The sequence below is a fragment of the Eriocheir sinensis genome, unplaced genomic scaffold, assembly GCF_024679095.1.
Source record: "Eriocheir sinensis breed Jianghai 21 unplaced genomic scaffold, ASM2467909v1 Scaffold1253, whole genome shotgun sequence".
Taxonomy (NCBI): Eukaryota; Metazoa; Arthropoda; class Malacostraca; order Decapoda; family Varunidae; genus Eriocheir; species Eriocheir sinensis.
In genome coordinates, this window is record NW_026110577.1 from 37,501 (window position 1) to 56,963 (window position 19,463).

A 19,463-nucleotide genomic window follows, 5' to 3' on the forward strand; every position below is an offset into this window, starting at 1 on the left:
ATGGATTATATGGTGTGTGTGTGTGTGTGTGTGTGTGTGTGTGTGTGTGTGTGTGTGTGTGTGTGTGTGTGTGTGCTTCATCTCAATATACTCCTCGCACAGATAACAAAAGGAAAGGCACACACACACACACACACACAAACACACATACATCAGGTAACTATGTATACACAGGATGGACGTGTGTGTATGTTTGTATGATGAATGTGTGTGTGTGTGTGTGTGTGTGCGTAGGTGTGTTTCATGTAGGCGTAGGCGTATCCTCCTCATGCAATCTCTGTTTGTAATTAAAACAATGGACTCCAAAGACTACATCGTTCTCTATATTGGCCAAGATTTTACTTTTAGAGATGTTCGTCGTTATTCATTCAGTTTTCATCGTTTATCAGAGAGGGGCCAGAACACCCTTGCACAGGACGTCACACGCTCAAGATCTGTGCCGTTTTTGAGATATGTATTTTGGTAACGACATACTGAAGCACAGACAGACAGACAGACAGACAGAGACGGAGAGGCACCCAGAAAAAAAAACAGAAAATCAACGACAAAAAAAGAAGAAATAGAGGGGAAAAAAATGGAGGAGTAGGGCATGAGGGAAGGAAGGAAGGAAGGGAAAGGAAAAATGAGAGAAATAATGAGGGAAGGAAACTAAACAGAGGAGAAAAGAAGGAGGGAAGGAAAGAAAGAAGGAAGGAAGGTAGGAAGGAAAGAAAGAAACAAAAAAAGAGAGTAGGAAGGAAAGAAAAGAGAGGAACGTAGGCAATGACACACACACACACACACACACACACACACACACACACACACACTCACATACTCCCCCCACCCACCCTCACACACACAAAAGCACACGTGATTTCTCTCTCTTCTTACACGGACTCGTTTGCTTTTAATTTCGTTTGGTCCAGTTTGTCCTCGATTTCGCTTCCCTTCGCACCCTTTTATTGAGCCGTTGTTTTAATAATTGCTTGTCTGCCCCACGAATTTATTTAACGAGTCGCGTGTTGCTGTGCTCCAGATGCATGCACAGTTTGCTTTTAATTTCACTCTCTTTCCATCGTCACTTTGTTTTCCATTTGCTCACCTGCTTCACCGAGTCTTTGTTTCACTTCCCTGACCTTCGCTCTATATGTTTTGCATCAATGGTTGTTTTGTGAGCATTCGACATCGCTTTCTTAATTGCTTGCCTGATGACTCCGAAAAGCATTGAATTTCAGCGTAAAATATCAGGTATCGTTGAGTCTTTGTTTGACTTCCCTCTCTTTATATTTTGCATCAAGCGTTATTATGTGAACATCCTGCATCGTTTTCTTTATTGCTTTCATGATAACTCCGAAAAGCATTGGACACCAGCGCAAAATGTTACTATTTCGTCGAGTCACTATAAGGGCATTCAATATTTTGAAAGTCAGTAAGTCACAGTACGCTACACTGAGTCGCTGCGTCATTGTTCGCTGTATGGTTTAGGTTGCGATGTTATGGTGTCCGAAAAGCATTGTACATTAGCGCAAAATGTTACTATTTCGTCGAGTCACTATACGTGTATTCACTATTTTGAAAGTCAGTAAGTCACGGTACGCTACACTGAGTTGCTGCGTCATTGTTCGCTGTATGGTTTAGGTTGCGATGTTATGGTAGTGTTAGGGTACTCGATAGAGAAGTTACTGCGTCATTTTTCGCTGGGGTGTAAAGTTGCAATGTTGCGGTGGAGTTATGGGACATTGTGGTGGGGTCATTGTGTCTGCTTGTCATGGTGAAAGTTGCAATGTTTTGGTTAAGTAATGGTACGAAATACTGAGTTCATTGCGTTAGTTTTTCTCTGTGGTTCAAGTTGCGATGTCTTGGTATTATGTTACGGTAGGTTATGGTGAAATTAACGAGTCATTTTTCTTTGCGTTGCAAGTTTCATTGTTTTGGTAAAGTTATGGTACGAAATATTGAGTTCATTGCGTTAGTTTTCTCTCTGTGGTTCACGTTACGATGTCCTGGTATGGTACGGTAGGTTATGGTGAAACTAACGAGTCATTTTTCTTTACGTTGCAAGTTTTATTGTGTTGGTAAAGATATGGCGCGTTGGTGAATTCATTGCGCCACTGTCCGCTCTGATGCAAGTTTCAATGTTATGGTTGAGTCAAGGTATAAATTATAACGAATTCATTGTTTTACTCTGTTCGCTATCGTGTGTTTCATTATTTTGGTAGACTTATGGTACGTTATGGTGAAGTCGTTACTCCACTGCTCGCTATGATGCAAGTTTAAATCTTATGGTTATGGTGAATTCAATGCGTCACTGTTCGCTATGGTGTGTTTCATTATTCGGTAAGGCTTTGGTGCGTTGTGGTGAGGTCGTTGCTCCACTGTTCGCTCTGGTGTGTATCATAATTTCGTAAGGTTATGGTACACGTTATGGTGAATGCAATGCGTCACTGTTCGCTATGGTGTGTTTCATGATTCGGTAAGGCTGTGGTGCGTTATGGTGAGATCAATGCGTCACTGTTCGCTAGGGTGTGTTTCATGATTCGGTAAGGCTTTGGTGCGTTATGGTGAGATCAAATGCGTCACTGTTCGCTATGGTGTGTTTCATGATTCGGTAAGGCTGTGGTGCGTTATGGTGAATTCAATGCGTCACTGTTCGCTAGGATGTTTCATGATTCGGTAAGGCTGTGGTGCGTTATGGTGAATTCAATGCGTCACTGTTCGCTAGGATGTTTCATGATTCGGTAAGGCTGTGGTGCGTTATGGTGAATTCAATGCGTCACTGTTCGCTAGGATGTTTCATGATTCGGTAAGGCTGTGGTGCGTTATGGTGAATTCAATGCGTCACTGTTCGCTAGGATGTTTCATGATTCGGTAAGGCTATGGTACGTTATGGTGAATTCAATGCGTCACTGTTCGCTAGGATGTTTCATGATTCGGTAAGGCTTTGGTACGTTATGATGAGATCGTTGCTCCACTGTTCGCTTTGGTGTGCTTCATTATTTGGTAAGGTAATGGTACGTTATGGTGAATTCAATGCGTCACTGTTCACTAGGGTGTGTTTCATGATTCGGTAAGGCTTTGGTACGTTATGGCGAGGTCGTTGCTCCACGGTTCGCTCTGATGCAAGTGTCAATGTTATGGTTGAGTCAAAGCACGTTATGGTGAATTCAATACCTCACTGTTCGCTAGGGTGTGTTTCATGATTCGGTAAGGCGATGGTGCGTTATGGTGAGGTCGTTGCTCCACGGTTCGCTCTGATGCAAGTGTCAATGCCAGTGTTTGCGATGGTGTAAGGCCTCGCTCCTTTCACCGCGCGCCCTCGATTTCCCCGTCACAGAGCCGCTTCTTGGCTGCCTGCAACTCTTTACCTGTGTTGTTGTCCTGAATTTTATGACGACCCGAGGTACCAAGACTCGTTATACCTGTTTTGGTCATTACCTTCACCTACTTTCTATTATAAGAGTCAGCAAAGGTCTTTACTATTACTTCATGTCCAGTTTACGCACACCATCTGCTTGACCGCACACACACTCTCTCTCTCTCTCATATTTAATCAAGCTATTTTGGGGTATTCAGAATTCCGTTTCCATATTCACATTCATCAGTGCTCAGTAGGATATATTTACCATTCACTTGATAGCCCGTGGCAGATATATTCATGCAAATCAGACTAATGTAACATACGACGTAGTTCATTGCCAAAGCGAAAAGAGGACATAAACAGGAGTGGTAAACAGTGAATCGAACTGAAGCGGAGAAAAACACATTAAACTACTTTTCTCCTCAATACAGCTTTTTTTCTTTGTTGGGTATTAACGTGGCAAGAACAACAACAATAACCGTTAGACGAAGATAGGAAATGCGTGGGAATGATAAACAGTGAATCGGAAAATGAAGAGGAACAAAAAAATACCCCAATCTGCTTTCCTCCTCAATGCAGTTCTTTTTTTCATTTATGATTATTTACGTAGCAATGGTCGGATGCTACCACCACGGCACGGGCATGAACATCTAAGATGACCGCCTCACCCTTTTCTCCTCCCCTCACCCCTCACCCCTCACCCTCACCACCTTCTCCGCCCTCACCCCTCACCCCGTTCTCCAACATTCTCCTCTTTTTCCCTGATTACACATGCGCTCATACATTATTCACGGCCCTGATTAGTATTGGTTATTTTTACGTTCACTTAATCCCCGATCCTCGCCTTTGATGCACGGGAAGAATTATGTACAGGGTAATTATCGTTCACCAAATATGTATTCAGGTAATATTTTTCACCTGCGCGGCCTAGCTCAGAACGTGGCTCCCTCTCCCCCCTCCCCCCCTTGCTCTGATATGATGTTTATGATGATGATGATGATGATGATGGGGTGGAGGAAAAGAAATTAAGAAAGATGAGGAAGATGAGGATTCGGATAATGTAAAACGACAAGAACAACATCAACAGTAATAATAATAATTCCAACAATAATGATAATAATGCTTCAGATAAACTTAAACCACACACACACACACACACACACACACACACACACACACACACACACACACACACACATACACAACCCCTTCCCTCCTTCCTCGCCTTCCTCCTCTCTCCTCCCCCTCCCCACCTTGCTTTCCTTCATTCCTCCCTCTTTCTTCCTCCTTTTACACTCTTCCACCTTCATATAGTACACCTTCTCTCCCCTCCCTCCCTCCTCGACACAGCCCTTCCCTCGTCTCACCCTTCAGCCGTCTGTTTCTATTTACTCGTTTTCCCTTTATTTTCCTCTTACTTGTGCTGCTGTCATTTCTCTCTCTCTCTCTCTCTCTCTCTCTCTCTCTCTCAACAGAAGTCAGACTATATCAGTAATTCATCAGTATCAGTTAAGTAAGTAAAGTAAGTAAAGTAAGTAAGTAAAGATATCGTACCAGGCATTTCTTTGGGTTCCCTTCTCGTAAACAAGTCTGGACCAGCCCGGGGAAATGGTGAGCCAGTGTTTGCTGCTGACTTTTTCCTGTATGGCGCATTCTCACGACGCACTCCTCGTGCCTTCATTCCATCAGCAGTGACAGCGGAAGGGCCGCCACGAACGTATTCCTTCATTCCATCAGCCGTGACGGGGGAGGGCCGCCACGAACGTATTCCTTCATCCCATCAGCCGTGACGGGGGAGGGCCGCCACGAACGTATTCCTTCATTCCATCAGCCGTGACGGGGGAGGGCCGCCACGAACGTATTCCTTCATTCCATCAGCCGTGACGGGGGAGGGCCGCCACGAACTCATTCCTTCAGTCAGTCAGTAGTGACGCTACGAACTCATTCCCGCGGAGTAGAAGCCAGGCACGCTGACCACTAGACACCGGAGGCGTATGAAGGGAAATACGTGCAAGAAAATGTTTATCCACTACTTCCTTTAACTCTGATATTCGTATATTTGTTTTTACATTACTGTTACAAAGTTATGCTTGTGGGATGCAGAATTTTCACAGGAAGACGATGGTGGGCTCAGTTTTTCTTCAATTTCCTCCTTCAGTTCTCTCCTTGCCGTCCTTCCTAGATTTCTCTTCTTTTCCATAACATTCAACCTTTTCCTTCGCCTTCTGTCTCTCCTTGCTTCCCTTCCTTCCCATCGTCTTCCTCCTCTCACGTTTTTTGTCTCTCTTTTCGTTCCATGCCACTGGTCACTCCATCATTTCCCTCTATCTCTCATTCAGTTTACTTATTCTTATTTTCCTTTTATTAGGCTATTTTCTTTTTATTCCATTTTTCCTTTATTTTCCGATTTTTTTGTCTTCTTTTACTTCCTTCTTTCGTCCTTCCTTTCAGACCAACTATGCTTTCCATCCCAACTCTCTCCTCCTTCATTCACTTTCTACTTTCGTCCTTCCTTTCAGTCCCTCTCTCCTTTCCTCTCTCCAACTTTTCATTCAGTCGCCACCTTCTTTCAATCTTACCTTCTTCAGTCGTTCCTTTCATTCACTTCACTCATGTTTTTCTAAAGCCATAATTCTACCCGTCATTCTTTTCTTCCTTTTTTTCTTCCTTTCTTATCACCGACCTCAAACATATCCACGAGTACGTTCAGCAGTCCTTTAATCCTTCCCGAGCCACTCCTCTGGCTGACAGATTGATTAAATCACTGAAAGCAGGCAGCCTAGTAATGAGCCGATAGGCTTTCTGCTGCCCGCTCGTCCATGTTTCCATGTTTCCTTGCACAAACCACAAAAGTCCTCTTCCTTCCCTGCCCTCCATTCTCCCCTCCTCCTCCTCCTCACTCCTCCATCTCTTCATCTTCTCGCTCTTCTCTTTTCCTTCTCGGTTCCATCCTCAAATACTTCATCCTCTTTCGCTTAAACTGAATACTCATCATCTTCATCTTTTTTTGCCATCTTCATCATTTTCATCATTACCATCTCCTCCTCCTCCTCCTCCTTCTCCCACTCTTTTCTTTTCCTTCTCTGTTCCATCCTCAAATACTTCATTCTCTTTCGCTTAAACTGAATACTCATCATCTTCATCATCTTTTTTTGCCATCTTCATCATCATCATCATTATCATCTCCTCCTCCTCCTCCTCCACCAACACCACCAAAACAACAGCGTAATAAACTGAAAAACCAACCAAGCAAAAAATAACTCTCAACACTCACCCACAGAGGAGCCGAGGGAGGAGCAGCCCAGTGAGCACGTGAGCTGCCGGTACTGGTGCGTCTACGGCCGTCCCTACTGCTGCGACGACGGCTCCCTCCCGCGTGAGTATACCTGCGGGAAGGTGGAATTAAAGGCTCATTAACCCGGTAGCAGCGACGGGCCAAATTTGTGGCTTTACCGTGTAGCAGCGACGGGCCAAATTTATGCCATGATATAAACCTCCCAAAATAGATGATGCATAAACTGATCACATATGCGTTTATATTTATTATGAAATGGTTTGCGTGAGTGATGATTCTTTCTCATTATTTTGCTTAGAGGGGCCTTTAATCTAACTTAACCTAACCTAACCTAACCTAACCTAACCTAACCTAACCTAAGAAATATGACCCCCGCAGCTACCGGGTTAAGGGGATAATTAAAAGCTTGGAATTAAAGGTCCGTAATTACCTACAGAAAGAATTAATCAAGGGGGCAATTTCACAGTGTATTTGTATTTAGGGGAGAAATTACCTGCAGAAAGAAGTAGTCACGAGGTTATTAATAGGTGGTAATTAAAAGTTTGGAATTAAAGGTCCGTAATTGCCTACAGAAAGAATTAATCAAGGGGTCATGAGCGGGGAATTTCAGTGTATTTGTATTTAGGGGAGAAATTACCTGCAGAAAGAAGTAATCAAGAGGTCATTAATAGATGGTAATTACAAGGTGTGATTGAGGGGGTGTAATTACCTTTGGCAGTAATCAAAGGCCCATTGATAAGTGGTAATTAAGTGGGTGTAATTAGGGAAATGTAATTATCTGCAGAAAGGAGTGATCAAGGGGTCGTTAATAGGTGGTAATTAAAGAGTGTGATTGGGGATGTAATTACCTGCAGGAGTAATCAAGGGGTCATTGATAAGTGGTAATTAAGTGGGTGTAATTAGGAAAGTGTAACCACCTGCAGACAGGAGTAATCAATGGGTCATTAAGTGGGTGTAATTAGGAAAGTGTAATTACCTGCAGACAGGAGCAATCAAGGGGTCATTAGTAGGGGTAATTAGAGGGTGTGATTGGGGGATGTAATTACCTGTAGCCGTAATCAAGGGTCATTAAAAAAAGTGGTAATTAAAGTGGTAATAAAAGGTGGTATGAAGGGGTACAATTAAAGGGCGTAATTAAGGGGAGCAATTAATGAATGAAATTATGTGAGTGCAATTAAGTGGTTTATGAAGTGTAATTATGGAGGTGTTAATGAGAGGCATAAATAAAGGGCTGTAATAAAGTGAGTATAATTAAGTGGTGTTTGGAGTGTAATTATGAATGTGTAACTGAGGGGCATAATTAAACAGGTATCGTTGAGTTATAATTAAAGGGGGTGTAGGTGAGGAGTGTAATCAGTGGTGCTATTAAGGAATGAAATTGTGGACGCATTAAGGGAGGTGTAATTATAAGTGTATGTAATTAAGTAGTGCAATTAGGAAGTGTAATTGTGAAAGTGTAGCCAAGAGGTGTATATATTTATCTAAGGGGCGTATTTGAGAGGTGTATTCGGGTGATATAATAATGAAGTGCAATTTCTGAATGTGAAAATAAGTTATGTAATTAAGGGAGTGCAATTAAGTAATGTAATTAGGAGATGTAATTAAAATCGTATTCAGAGGTGTAATTCAGCTATGAGTGGAAGGGCGATTAAATAATGCCAATTAAAGCTAAGTAATTAAGAGCTGTAACTAATTTGTGAGTGCAAACGAAAGAGGGATGAAAATACTACCATCAATGAGTGTGGTTTCAAGGTAGAACAATTCAGCTCTGCGAGGATGAGAATGGAATGAAAAGAACACCCATTAAAAGTGTAGTTAATGGACATAATTAGCGGGTGTATATCAAGTGTGAGTGTATTTGGGAGAGATGAAAAGCAAACCTATATAAGGCCTGCAATGAAAGGGTATATTTTAGAGTTATTCATTCAGGTGTAAATATAAGTGGAAGAGGTTGAAAAAGAAGAAATTTATTGAAGGGAGTGTAGAGAATAAGTGTATCTGTTAATAAGAGTATAGATGAATAGGGTGTAATGGGATGAGGGGATGGGGTGCTAGTTTACAAATGGGAAGTGTATCTGGAAATTGGTGTAGCATAATGAGTGTAACGAATAAGTGTATCAGCAAATAAATAAGTACTGATGAATATGGTGTAAGGAGTTAAGGGTGTCTTGTTAAGGGGTGTTACTTTACTAATGGGGAATGTATCTGAAAATTAGTGTAGCATAATGTGTGTTCGTGTTGCATCTAAAAGACGTAAGAGAACAACTAAGTATGCGTGGGAAGGGATATTGTAATGTGTATGTATTTCGATGACGCATAACACCCTTCTCATCCTCTTAAAAATATATACAGAACCTTAATGAATAAATGCAATGCGAAATGACGGAAGAGAAACAGGGACAGGGTGAGTCTGGTCAGCTAATGTGTGGGGAATGACAGCAGCAGAGGGGAGGAAAGTGGTAAAATATGCTGAATCAATAGTGTCGGGTGTTGGAGAACGGTGAGGTGTGCTGATAGGTGGGTGAGACGGGAGTGGACAGTGAAGGGGACGGAAGGAGAGGAAGGGATAATGAGAAATAGAGGTTAAGAGTGACTGACAGTAGTGGAGAGAGGAGAGGAAGGGACAGTGAAGAATAGAGAGAAACAGTGACTGGCGGTGGTGGGGATGGAAAAAAGAGGAAGGAGCAGTGAAGAATAGAGGGTAGGAGTGATTGGCAGTGAAAGGAACAAGTAGGAGAGGAAAGGACAGTGAAGGATAGAGGGTAAGAGTGACTGACAGTGGTGGTTAGTAAAGGAGAAGCAAGGAGAGGTAGGGATAGTAAAGAATAGATGGTAAGATTGAGTGGCTGAGGTGGGCAGTGAAGGGATGGGAAGTAAAGGAGGAGAAGGGATAGTGTAGAACAGTGAGGAAGACCAGTGGACAATGAAGGACAATAACGTATATGTGTAGTGATCAAGGATGTAAGGAAAAGAAACTAAAGATATGTAGACGAGACTAGAGGGGACAGCGGTGGGTACTGAAGGAGACGGAACTAGACGAAGGGACAGTGGAGAATAGAGAGTAAGAGTGACAGAGATTGAAGGACAGTAACGAATATTTGTAGTCATGATGGTAGATGTGAAGGAAAGTAACAAAATAGGATGAAAAGAGGGAAAAGAGTAAAGGTTAGGAAAGAGAGAAGGAACGGCGGAGAAGGGAAAGTAAGAACAGCCGGTAGTGAAGGACATTGGGTACATTGGTGGTCGTGATGAAGGATGTAAGGAAAAGGAAAAAACATAGGATAAAAATAGGAGACAGTAGATGCAAAAAATAATAGTGGGTGAAAGTAACTAGCCATGATTTATAGTAACGTTTCTTTGATAGCCATGATGGTATTCCTATCTCGATATGAAGGATAAAAAAAAAGTTTAATTAAATACAAGTAAAATTTCACCGGTATTTTCCTAGAGATAATTAAATATAAATACAAAGGCTTCGAGTGGCACAGTTCGCTTTGAAGATAAAATAATGAAAAAAACAACAACATAATTATCACTTGTTTTCCGGCTGTTTTAGTGTTTGCGCTAACGAGGAAAACAAACATTTATTATTTCACGTGGATCTGCCGAACGTAAATCCAGCTCATGCATATTCCTCCGTTTATTTACGCGATAGCTCTCCTACCTCATGCATATTCCGGGGCTGCAAGTTTTAATGTAGTTTTGACAGGGTATTCATATTCATGGGGGAACTTATATAATGAGGATACGCCGTGTTAATCGTCGTTGCTATGGTTATTTCACCACTTCCACCTCCACCACCACCACCACGACTCTTATCCACCCTCACCACCACCCCCATCCACACCACCCATCACCACCATCTTCCACTCCACTCCTATTGCTAGTTCATCCCTACTACCACCACCCTTACTGCCATCACTTTCACCACTAACCACCAACCTCACCCCCACCTCACCATCACCACCACCCTTACCCAACCACCCCCTCACCCCCATGACCTTCACCCACGACCCTCCACCCACCACCACCACCAGCATGACCGTGACCACTGCAATAATCACCCCCATTACCAACAAAACTATCAAAGCCGCGGCCACTTTCCCCTTCGAGTCCCGCTGACGATTGTATCTATTGTTATTTCGAGTGTTTATTCATCCAATTGCAACTCCATCATCACCACCGCCACCTCCGCCTCTCCATCACCATCACCACCACCGCAGTATTTCCCATGATTCAACAACAAAATTACCTGTCGACATTTTTAAGAGTTCATCACCTTTACTATCAACACCATCGTCATCATCATCACTATTACGACCACCATTATCATCATCTCCATTCAGCACCTCTCACTACTACAGTTATCACCATTTTCATCACTTAACATCACTAAGCTCTAACCACATCCACGCACGAGGCACCACAACTAACATCACCATTTCTACATCACCACCACCACCATCACTACTATCATTTATACCCACATGTCACCACTATATGACGGTGGTGGTGGATGTGGGTGTTTCTGTCTGTCTCTGTCTGTTTGCTGTACTTCTCCGTCATTTCTGTCTATCTCGTAATTTTCTTCCTGTTTCCTTGTCTGACTAACGATATCACCACCATTTCGACATGACCACCATCACCAGTTTTTTTTTTTTTTTTTTTTTAACGTCAGAGGACACGGCTCAAGGGCAATAAAAAGAGTACAAAAAAAAAGCCCGCTACTCACCGCTCCTATAATTCATACGTAAGTACATATCACCACTTCATTACTAACACCACCACTAACAACACCATCACCACCATTACCAATACCATTCATTCCCACATATCACCACTATTCCCACCATTATTACCACAACTTTTCACACCCCATCCCCCCCCAACACACACCACCACAGCTATCACCACCATCTCCGTCCATCACCACCACTACCACCACCACCAGCATCAAGCCCCTTTCCTCCTCCTCCTCCACACAGTTCCGGAAGACCATGAGGAGCACAAGACCCTGGCCTGCCCCCCAGTGGACCAGCACATATGTAAGAGCTCCGGCATCTACCTCAACAACACCACCCCGGCTCTGGTAAGTGACTGGTTCTGCTAACTCCTCGGGCTCCCGTCACGGATATTTCTCAAGCCCACAGAGATGATTAACCGGGTTTTCATGAGTGATTTTTACCGTTCAAGGTTCAGAAGTTGGGTAAAACTATCACAAAGCAGTCTATGAAAATCCCAGCAATTTCTACGAGGTTCTTTTCAAACGAGAGAACTGAGGTGCCGATATGATTTACAGGTTGGTCGATCGGTATTCTCAGACTCTTCCTCCTCTCACATCAATTTCTCAAGTCCCAAAAGGAGATCACTCGTGTCTCTTTCCTTTCATTGTACAAAAGAAGGGTCAAACTACCACCAGGGTCACAAAACTACCCCTGGAAATGGCCAAAACTCCTACGAAAGCCTTGTCAAATATGTGTGCTTGGACGGAAGGTATTTTTAGACTCTTCCTCCTTTCATATCAATCCTAAAGGCTGAAAAGGAGATCACTAGCGTCCCTTTCCTTTCATGGTACAAAAAAAAGTCAAACTACCACCAGGGCCATAAAACTACCCCTGGAAATGGCCAAAACTCCTACGAAAGCCTTGTCAAATATGTGTGCTTGGACGCCGAAATGTTTAATTATATGACACACACTAACACACGCAAAAAAAAAACTTTCATTCTTTCCCTTACTAATTCATACCTTTCCCCCTCCCCCTACACACTCATATTTCATTTTCTCTTTTTCTCTCATTTTCTTTCTTTTTTTGTATCCCTTAGTATCCTTCTCCCTATCTCTTTTTTTTGTGAGGGGGAGAGGGGAGGCCTTGCGTACCGTCCCCCCCACCCACCCCACCCCACCTCTCTCTCTCTCTCTCTCTCTCTCTCTCTCTCTCTCATTAATGCTCAGTCCTCTTCTTTCTCTTCCTCTTTTTCCGTTTTTTTTTTCTTTTTTTTTTCTTTTTTTTTTTGTGTGTGTGGGCTTCTTCAGGTAACGGGGAAGCGCCTTTTTCAATGGTTTCCGGGAAGGCCACATTGTTCCTGGCTTCGTCTCTTGATTGCCGTGTTTTTTTCTCTATCTTTCTTTTTCCACTCCCGCTTTTCCTCTACCATTTCCATCTTCACTAATAAGACAGCGATAATAGTGCTTCTCTAACCGCTTTCCTCCGTACTTTAATTTATTCACGTGCCAAAAAAAATATGCCTTTAGGACAGGGTTACCAAATTATCGTACTCAGCCACTCAGCACATCGTATTTTCCCGGTTCTGAGTCACGGCTATCGCAAACAAACGCCAATAAGTAATGCTTTTAACGAAAACTTTAATTGGAATTTCGTTATATGTGTGGGTAAGAAAGTTTTGGGCCCTAGAACTGATAAATGCGATGTTTTGAGTACGATATTTTGGCAACGCTGCTGTAGGATCAGACCAACTTGCAGCTAAGGCTTCCTCCACTAGCTATGGCGTCACCGTATTCAGGTCTCAATAAGTAAAAACAGCTGACTCTTGAAAAAAACACCACCGGAAATGTACTCTATCCACCCCTATCAAAAAGAAGGTATCCCAAGTATGTAAGAAGAGACAGAGACTATTGACTCATACAAAAATTAGCTTCAAAACAACACGCACTCTCCAACTCTAACTCTGATGCAAAACTGAAACAAATAAATGAAGCTACGCTCTCACCAAAACCCCTGCAAGCCGTATTACGTAAATTATCGACTTCTAACCAAAGAGAAACGACAAAAAAAAAGACAAAAATTACCCTAAAAAATAAAATGCAAACTGTACACTCATCAAAAAGCCTAAAAAACACTCTCTATAAAGTATCCCCATCTAATAAAAATAAATTAATACACAAAAGTCTAACTAATTAACTAACGGGGAGCATACACACAGGGGCGCGTCGCTTCACTCACCCGCCGCCTCCACTCCCGACGGACCCCCAAGGAAGCTCCCACGTAGTTGCCCTGTCGTATATAAAAGTCACTTACCGAAGAGCTGTCTCAAAATCCACTTAATAACACCACAAATAACAATCGAACATAAAACTTTGAAGCAGAACATAATAAGAGCCATATAATTAAACATTTTGGCGTCCAAGCAAACAAATGACAAGACTTTCATGGGAGTTTGGGGCATTTCCATGAGTAGTTTTATGGCCCTGGTGGTAGTTTGACCCTTCTTCTGTACCATGAACCTAAAAAAATACTTATTAGAACACGACTGATCTCTTTTTTGGCCTTTGAAAATAGTTGATGTGAGAAATCTACATCCACTTATTGAAACCCAATGTAACAATCAAACATGAACCTCAGAAGCAGGAAATATTTAGGGCCAAGCACACATATTTGACAAGACTTTCATGGGAGTTTGGGGCATTTCCATGGGTAGTTCTATGACCCTGGTGGTTGTATGATCCTTCTTTTGTATCATGAACTTGACAAAAACACTCATTAGAACCCGACTGCTCTCCCTTTTGGCCTTTGGAAATAGTTGATATGATAGGCGGAGGCGTCTGACAGTACCGATCTAAGAACTGCTCATAATAAAAGGCTGCTTCACTATCTCACTACACCTCGCCACTTGACCAAAGTTGCCAGGTTTTCACACTTAGCACATCGTATTAATCGTTGTCTGATCAATAACTATAACAGAAAAATATTGATACTTTACGGGACTTATCTTTAATTGGACAGCGTTACTGGTGTGGCCACAACAGATTTGGGGCCTGAAACCGATAAATGCAATGTTCTGAGTACGATAGTCTTGTAACGCTGCACCTGACCCTTCACTCACCTGGTTCTCGGCGGCACAGATCCTGGCTAAGGGCGACCCCAAGGACCTGTTGTGCGCCTCCGACGGCTACTGCGGCGAGAAGGAGAGGTGCTGCCCGAGCCCCTGCGTCAAGAGGCACATCTGCATGGTGGGGCTAATTCGCGAGGACGAGACGGAAGAGGGGATATACACGGAGTATGAGGAGGAAGGGGTGCTGCCCGTGGAGGAGGAGCTGCAAGTGGAGGAGGAGCTGCCAGTGGAGGAGGAGCTGCCACTGGAGGAGGAGCTGCTGGAGGACGAAGTTGCTGAAGAGTAGTTGGTGTTGGCTGTAAGTCTGAAAAAAATATAGAGAAGGGACTTTTTTATGTGCATCCGTGGTTTTCCAAAAAGTGATTAGAATTAAGAGGATAGTGAATAGATGATTGAGTGTAGTATGGCAAACTGTGTTGTGCTACTGTAGAATAGGAGAGTTAGAGTGTATAATTATTTAAAGGTTTTACAAACAATTCATACAGAGAAATATATATTTAATAAAAGTACAAAGTAGCATTACAAGAGTATCATAACCTATTGCTGATGCGGATCCGCAGCCAGCTGCTGAAGCTGCAGAGACCTGAACAGTCTGGGTTCACGCCTGTTTAGTCGACAACTGACTGTATCCTAGAACTTCGCGCACTGATGGAGCGCCGACGTGAGTTTCGAAAGGGCTTGCAGCTTAATAATGTCGACATCAAGAAGGCGTTTGATTCAGTGCATTGCGAGGCACTCTGGGATTTCCTGCGACTCCGAGGGATTCCTGAAAGGACTATTGGTTTGCTGACTTTTTTTATGTCCTGGCCTATATCGCCGGTAGGCTTTCTTTAGGTTGGCCCCAGCCCGTCATGGTGCAGGCAAGTGTTTATGGAGGCGCCATCTATTCTTGGCTCATGCTGCCCCCCGGAGCTCATTCTTGATTTCCCTTGGACAGTTCCTCTAGAGTCCGGGTTGATGGGTGGTCTTCAGGACAGCATGTGAGTAGTCTTAGGTCACTCGACGGTGACTAAAAAATCCCATGTGGTAGAGGTGGATTCGAACCCGCATTATCCATGACGCGGGGAACGCGGAACCGGCACTCTAACCACTCAGCCACCGTTACCCCCGTTTTGCCTGTTTTCTGGGACTGAGAATACTGTGAAGTGTGTGTGTGTAAGGGGGCTTGTCCAGCTTCTTTCTCGTGAATGCGGGAGTAAGGCAGGGCTGTGTCCTTGCCCCATCGCTTTTCAGCACTTGTATGGACTGGGTACTGAACAAAGTTGTGGACCAGAGTCATTGTGGAGCATCTATTGGCAATACCAGAGTCACTGACATTGTTTCTACCTATGATACAGTAATCTTTGTGGAGTCCTTGGAGGTTCTGGTGATCGCTCTCGAGACGTGCACGAGGAGGCGAAGCCCTTGATTGGGACTCCAGGTTTTCTGGGCCAAGACCAAGGTACAGGTGTTTGGAGGCTTGCTAGATGAAACAGTACAGTCTGTCCATGCGTGTGGCGAGGACATTGAGATTTTGGAAAATTTCACATACCTTGGTAGCGTCTATAGTTCAGAACAACGGTGGGTCTCGCCAGGAGTCTTACGGCGGATTGGCCTGGCCCACGGTGTTATGGTCTCGCTCAGCACGAGTACTACATGGCGTTGTCGATACCTGTGTAGGACAAAAATCCGGATCTTCAAATCCCTTATGCTCCCTGTCTCACTCTATGGCTGTGAGACATGGACAATAAATAGGGACTTGGAGAGGCGTATTGATGCCTTTGGTAATAAGTGTTATATGCGTGGTATGCACCTGAAAGTTGCCCTGCGCGTTATGATCCAGATCCAGAAGTGTCAACGCAGAGTCATGGGATATCGCTGGAATACCTTTGCATCAAACCGGTGACTACTCCGTGAGACTGATTCGACATATATTACCTGCATAGTCCGTCAACGCCAACTCCGGCTATATGGGCATGTCGCACGCTACCCAGAAGCTGACCTTGCTCATCAGGGTGGGCGAGGTGACGCCATGCGAATCCCCCCATTGATTGATGGATTGATAACCTCAGTGACTAACGGAAAAAAAATTGTTGCTGTGTTTTTTATGATGTAGGTAACGGCTCAAAGACAATAAACAAAGAAAACAAAAAAATAGCCCACTAGGAGCTGCTCAGCTCGAAAATAATTTATTGCATAGTCATCGTGTAACGAAACGTCCCATCATGCACAACATGAAATCAGCATATTTTGTTAACTTACTTCTGATGTACCAAATTCAGTCGACATTTACTTGCTACAACGCTGAAGGCGGTGCCGACTTGGTGCCGACAACAATTTGAATGAACGTCATCCTACACGCTCTTTCCACAGCAGCGGCAGTGCGTAACAGGACACAGGCAACAATGGACCCTTACACAACATACATGACGTGCGAGCGGTACAATACAGTAAAGACCTGGGTGGCGGAGTGCAGTAATGGCGTCGTATTGTCTCACTCGCATTCAGCTTCATAAATTAGCTTTGTTTTCGTCCTCATCTTAATTACAACGAGCTGAAGCCTTTTTGGTGACACGTGGACCTCATTAACGTTCCACGCTTCAAAACAGTGCGTGAAAGGATAATGATGAAGCGGCTACAGGGCTGCAAAGTGCTGGAGGTGAAGAAGGGAAGGCAACGAAATGACCACCTGGGCACACGAGGTGACACAGGTGGCGGCCCACAGGTACTTTACGGCGACACAGCTGCCTTCAAAATGTGTATCTTATGCTGCCAAGTTTGTTTACCGCTACACAACACACACAACATTAATCACATACTGAGGCCGGCCGTGTTCCTCAGCCACTCCACAACACAACACACACCTGTCCCTTCTGTTTCGTGCAGTCGTTTTAGTTCCGCTTTGTTGGGTTTCAGGAAACACAAAACGCCAACAACGTAAAAATGATTGCAACAGTAGGGTTCATTCATGACTTTTCTCTTTTTTATATATCTGAAATGTGTCGTGACAAAGTAATGAGCCTCCAGTACTTGAACCTTCTGTTTCGATCTGCCATGGATCTGACCTTCTTCAGGATCAAGGCCACCTCTCCCAGCCCTTAAAGTATAACTGATAAGAAATAATGAAAATTGGTAAGATAATAGATAAAAGTAGATTCCATATAAAAGACAAATAAGAATCAAGAAATAACACTGGCCAGGACACACGAACAGGAGGGAACAACAGGCGGACAAAGAGGGACAGACTGGGAAATGGCTGACGTGAAAAGGCCGAGGCTGCGTTTTTTTATTCCTTGCTAAATTGTGTTATTTCCCGTCTTCAAGTTTCCTTGTTTGTTTATTTCAATTTTGGTTTAGCATTAGCATTTTTCTTCCTTGGCCTGCGCAGAGCATTTCTTCGTCTGATAATAAAGAAAATGACAAACCGTTCTCTTGCGATCATCTGTTTCAACATTTAGTTTATTTTCAAGATTTTTTCGTGAACTTGCATTGACCTGAATGTGTCCTTCGTCTGTATGCTCTCAAATCATTGTGGCCACTTTTCCTTCTCGTGGCGCATCACACGTTGTACCTAATCACTTCTCTAAAGTGTCAAAAAATTCACCGTTTGAAAACGAAACATTTGCTCAAATAAATGTTTACATACATAACACCACTCTGCTGGTCAAGTTATTTGTTACTCTGTCTGAATGGCTCTCTTGACACCAGCAAACAGCTAAATTATTATCTAATTACATCTTTCCCTTGCTGGATACAACATTTTTTCCCGTAATGACAAGAACTGAAGGAATGGCGCGAAGTGCTTTGTCTCGTAAGTTACCGAGGAAATAATTACAGTGAACCACCTACAACATTACGTAGATCCAGCGACAGGAGCACACACACACACACAACACACACACTGTAAGATCATGGTTGGATGCCAAAACAAAGATTTTAAAGACAAAGAGATGAGTTAGTAGCGAGCTTTTTCAGTCACACGTTGATCATATCTCTTGGAAAATACTCAGAAATGATGCAGCTGATATATTTGTGACATTCCTAAAGAATATACAAAGTATGTACCGTTAGAAAATCTAGATGTTTCTTTTTCTTTTTCTTTTTTGACGTAGGCCCTACTGTTTAGCATTGTTCATAAGTATGTATTATTAACGTTGATATGCTATTTAGCATTTTTTAAAGTTATATTTTGATGATATTCAATGGTGTCATGTAATGATAAAACCTTTAATCAGCACTATTCAGCTTGTTTATTATTATTATTATTATTATTATTATTATTATTATTATTATTATTATTATTATTATTATTATTATCCTGCAGTATAAGATTCCTGTAATGAGGTAGAATGCACGCTGAATTGTAAAAAATGGTGGTAGACCGCAGGTTTCAGTAGAAACGGCTACGTAGACCACAAACTAAAGAAGCACTTTTTTCTGTTTTCCTTCTTCAAACTTGACCTTGACCTTGTCCAGGAAAAGATTGCTCCCTCCCTGCCGACAGACCGACTCTATCGGCGATCGAAATCTAGCCGACCTAGTCAGTCTGTCGACGAGGACTGGCCAGTCTCTCAATCTGTTTTCCTTAAGAGATGGCTCTTTCAAGACAAAAATATTAGGAAAAGACAAAAGAGGCTATCATTATTTGCATTTTCAAGGAGGCAGTGCTTTTCGGACTGTCTTTTGTATATTCAACATTATTGCAAAATTACATAAAATAAAATACCTCTGTAACCATGGCATGTGAAACGAGAGAGAGGGAAAGAGATAGATGAAGATTCCACCCCCCCCCCCCCACACACACACAAGATATTCATTTATATCTTTAGTTATCAAAATAGGCTGAAACATTTAATCAAAATAGGCTGAAACATCTAAACTTACATTCACTAGAGAGACGAAGAGTGCGGGGAGATCTGATAGAAGTATTCAAATGGGTCAAGGGTTACAACAAAGGCGATATAAGTAAAGTACTGAGAATTAGCCAGTAGGATAGAA

At 42.9% G+C, this 19,463-nt stretch overlaps 1 protein-coding gene across 1 annotated transcript; it reads left to right on the forward strand.

Moving 5' to 3' along the window:
- Window positions 1-6,577: 6,577 nt before the first annotated feature.
- LOC126989640 (uncharacterized) lies at window positions 6,578-15,005 on the forward strand (the record flags this gene model as incomplete). Its single annotated transcript, XM_050848241.1, has 3 exons — window positions 6,578-6,716; window positions 11,621-11,724; window positions 14,497-15,005. Coding segments are annotated over 3 exons (519 nt in total), but the record flags the coding sequence as incomplete, so codon positions are not given.
- Between the last annotated feature and the right edge of the window lie 4,458 nt (window positions 15,006-19,463).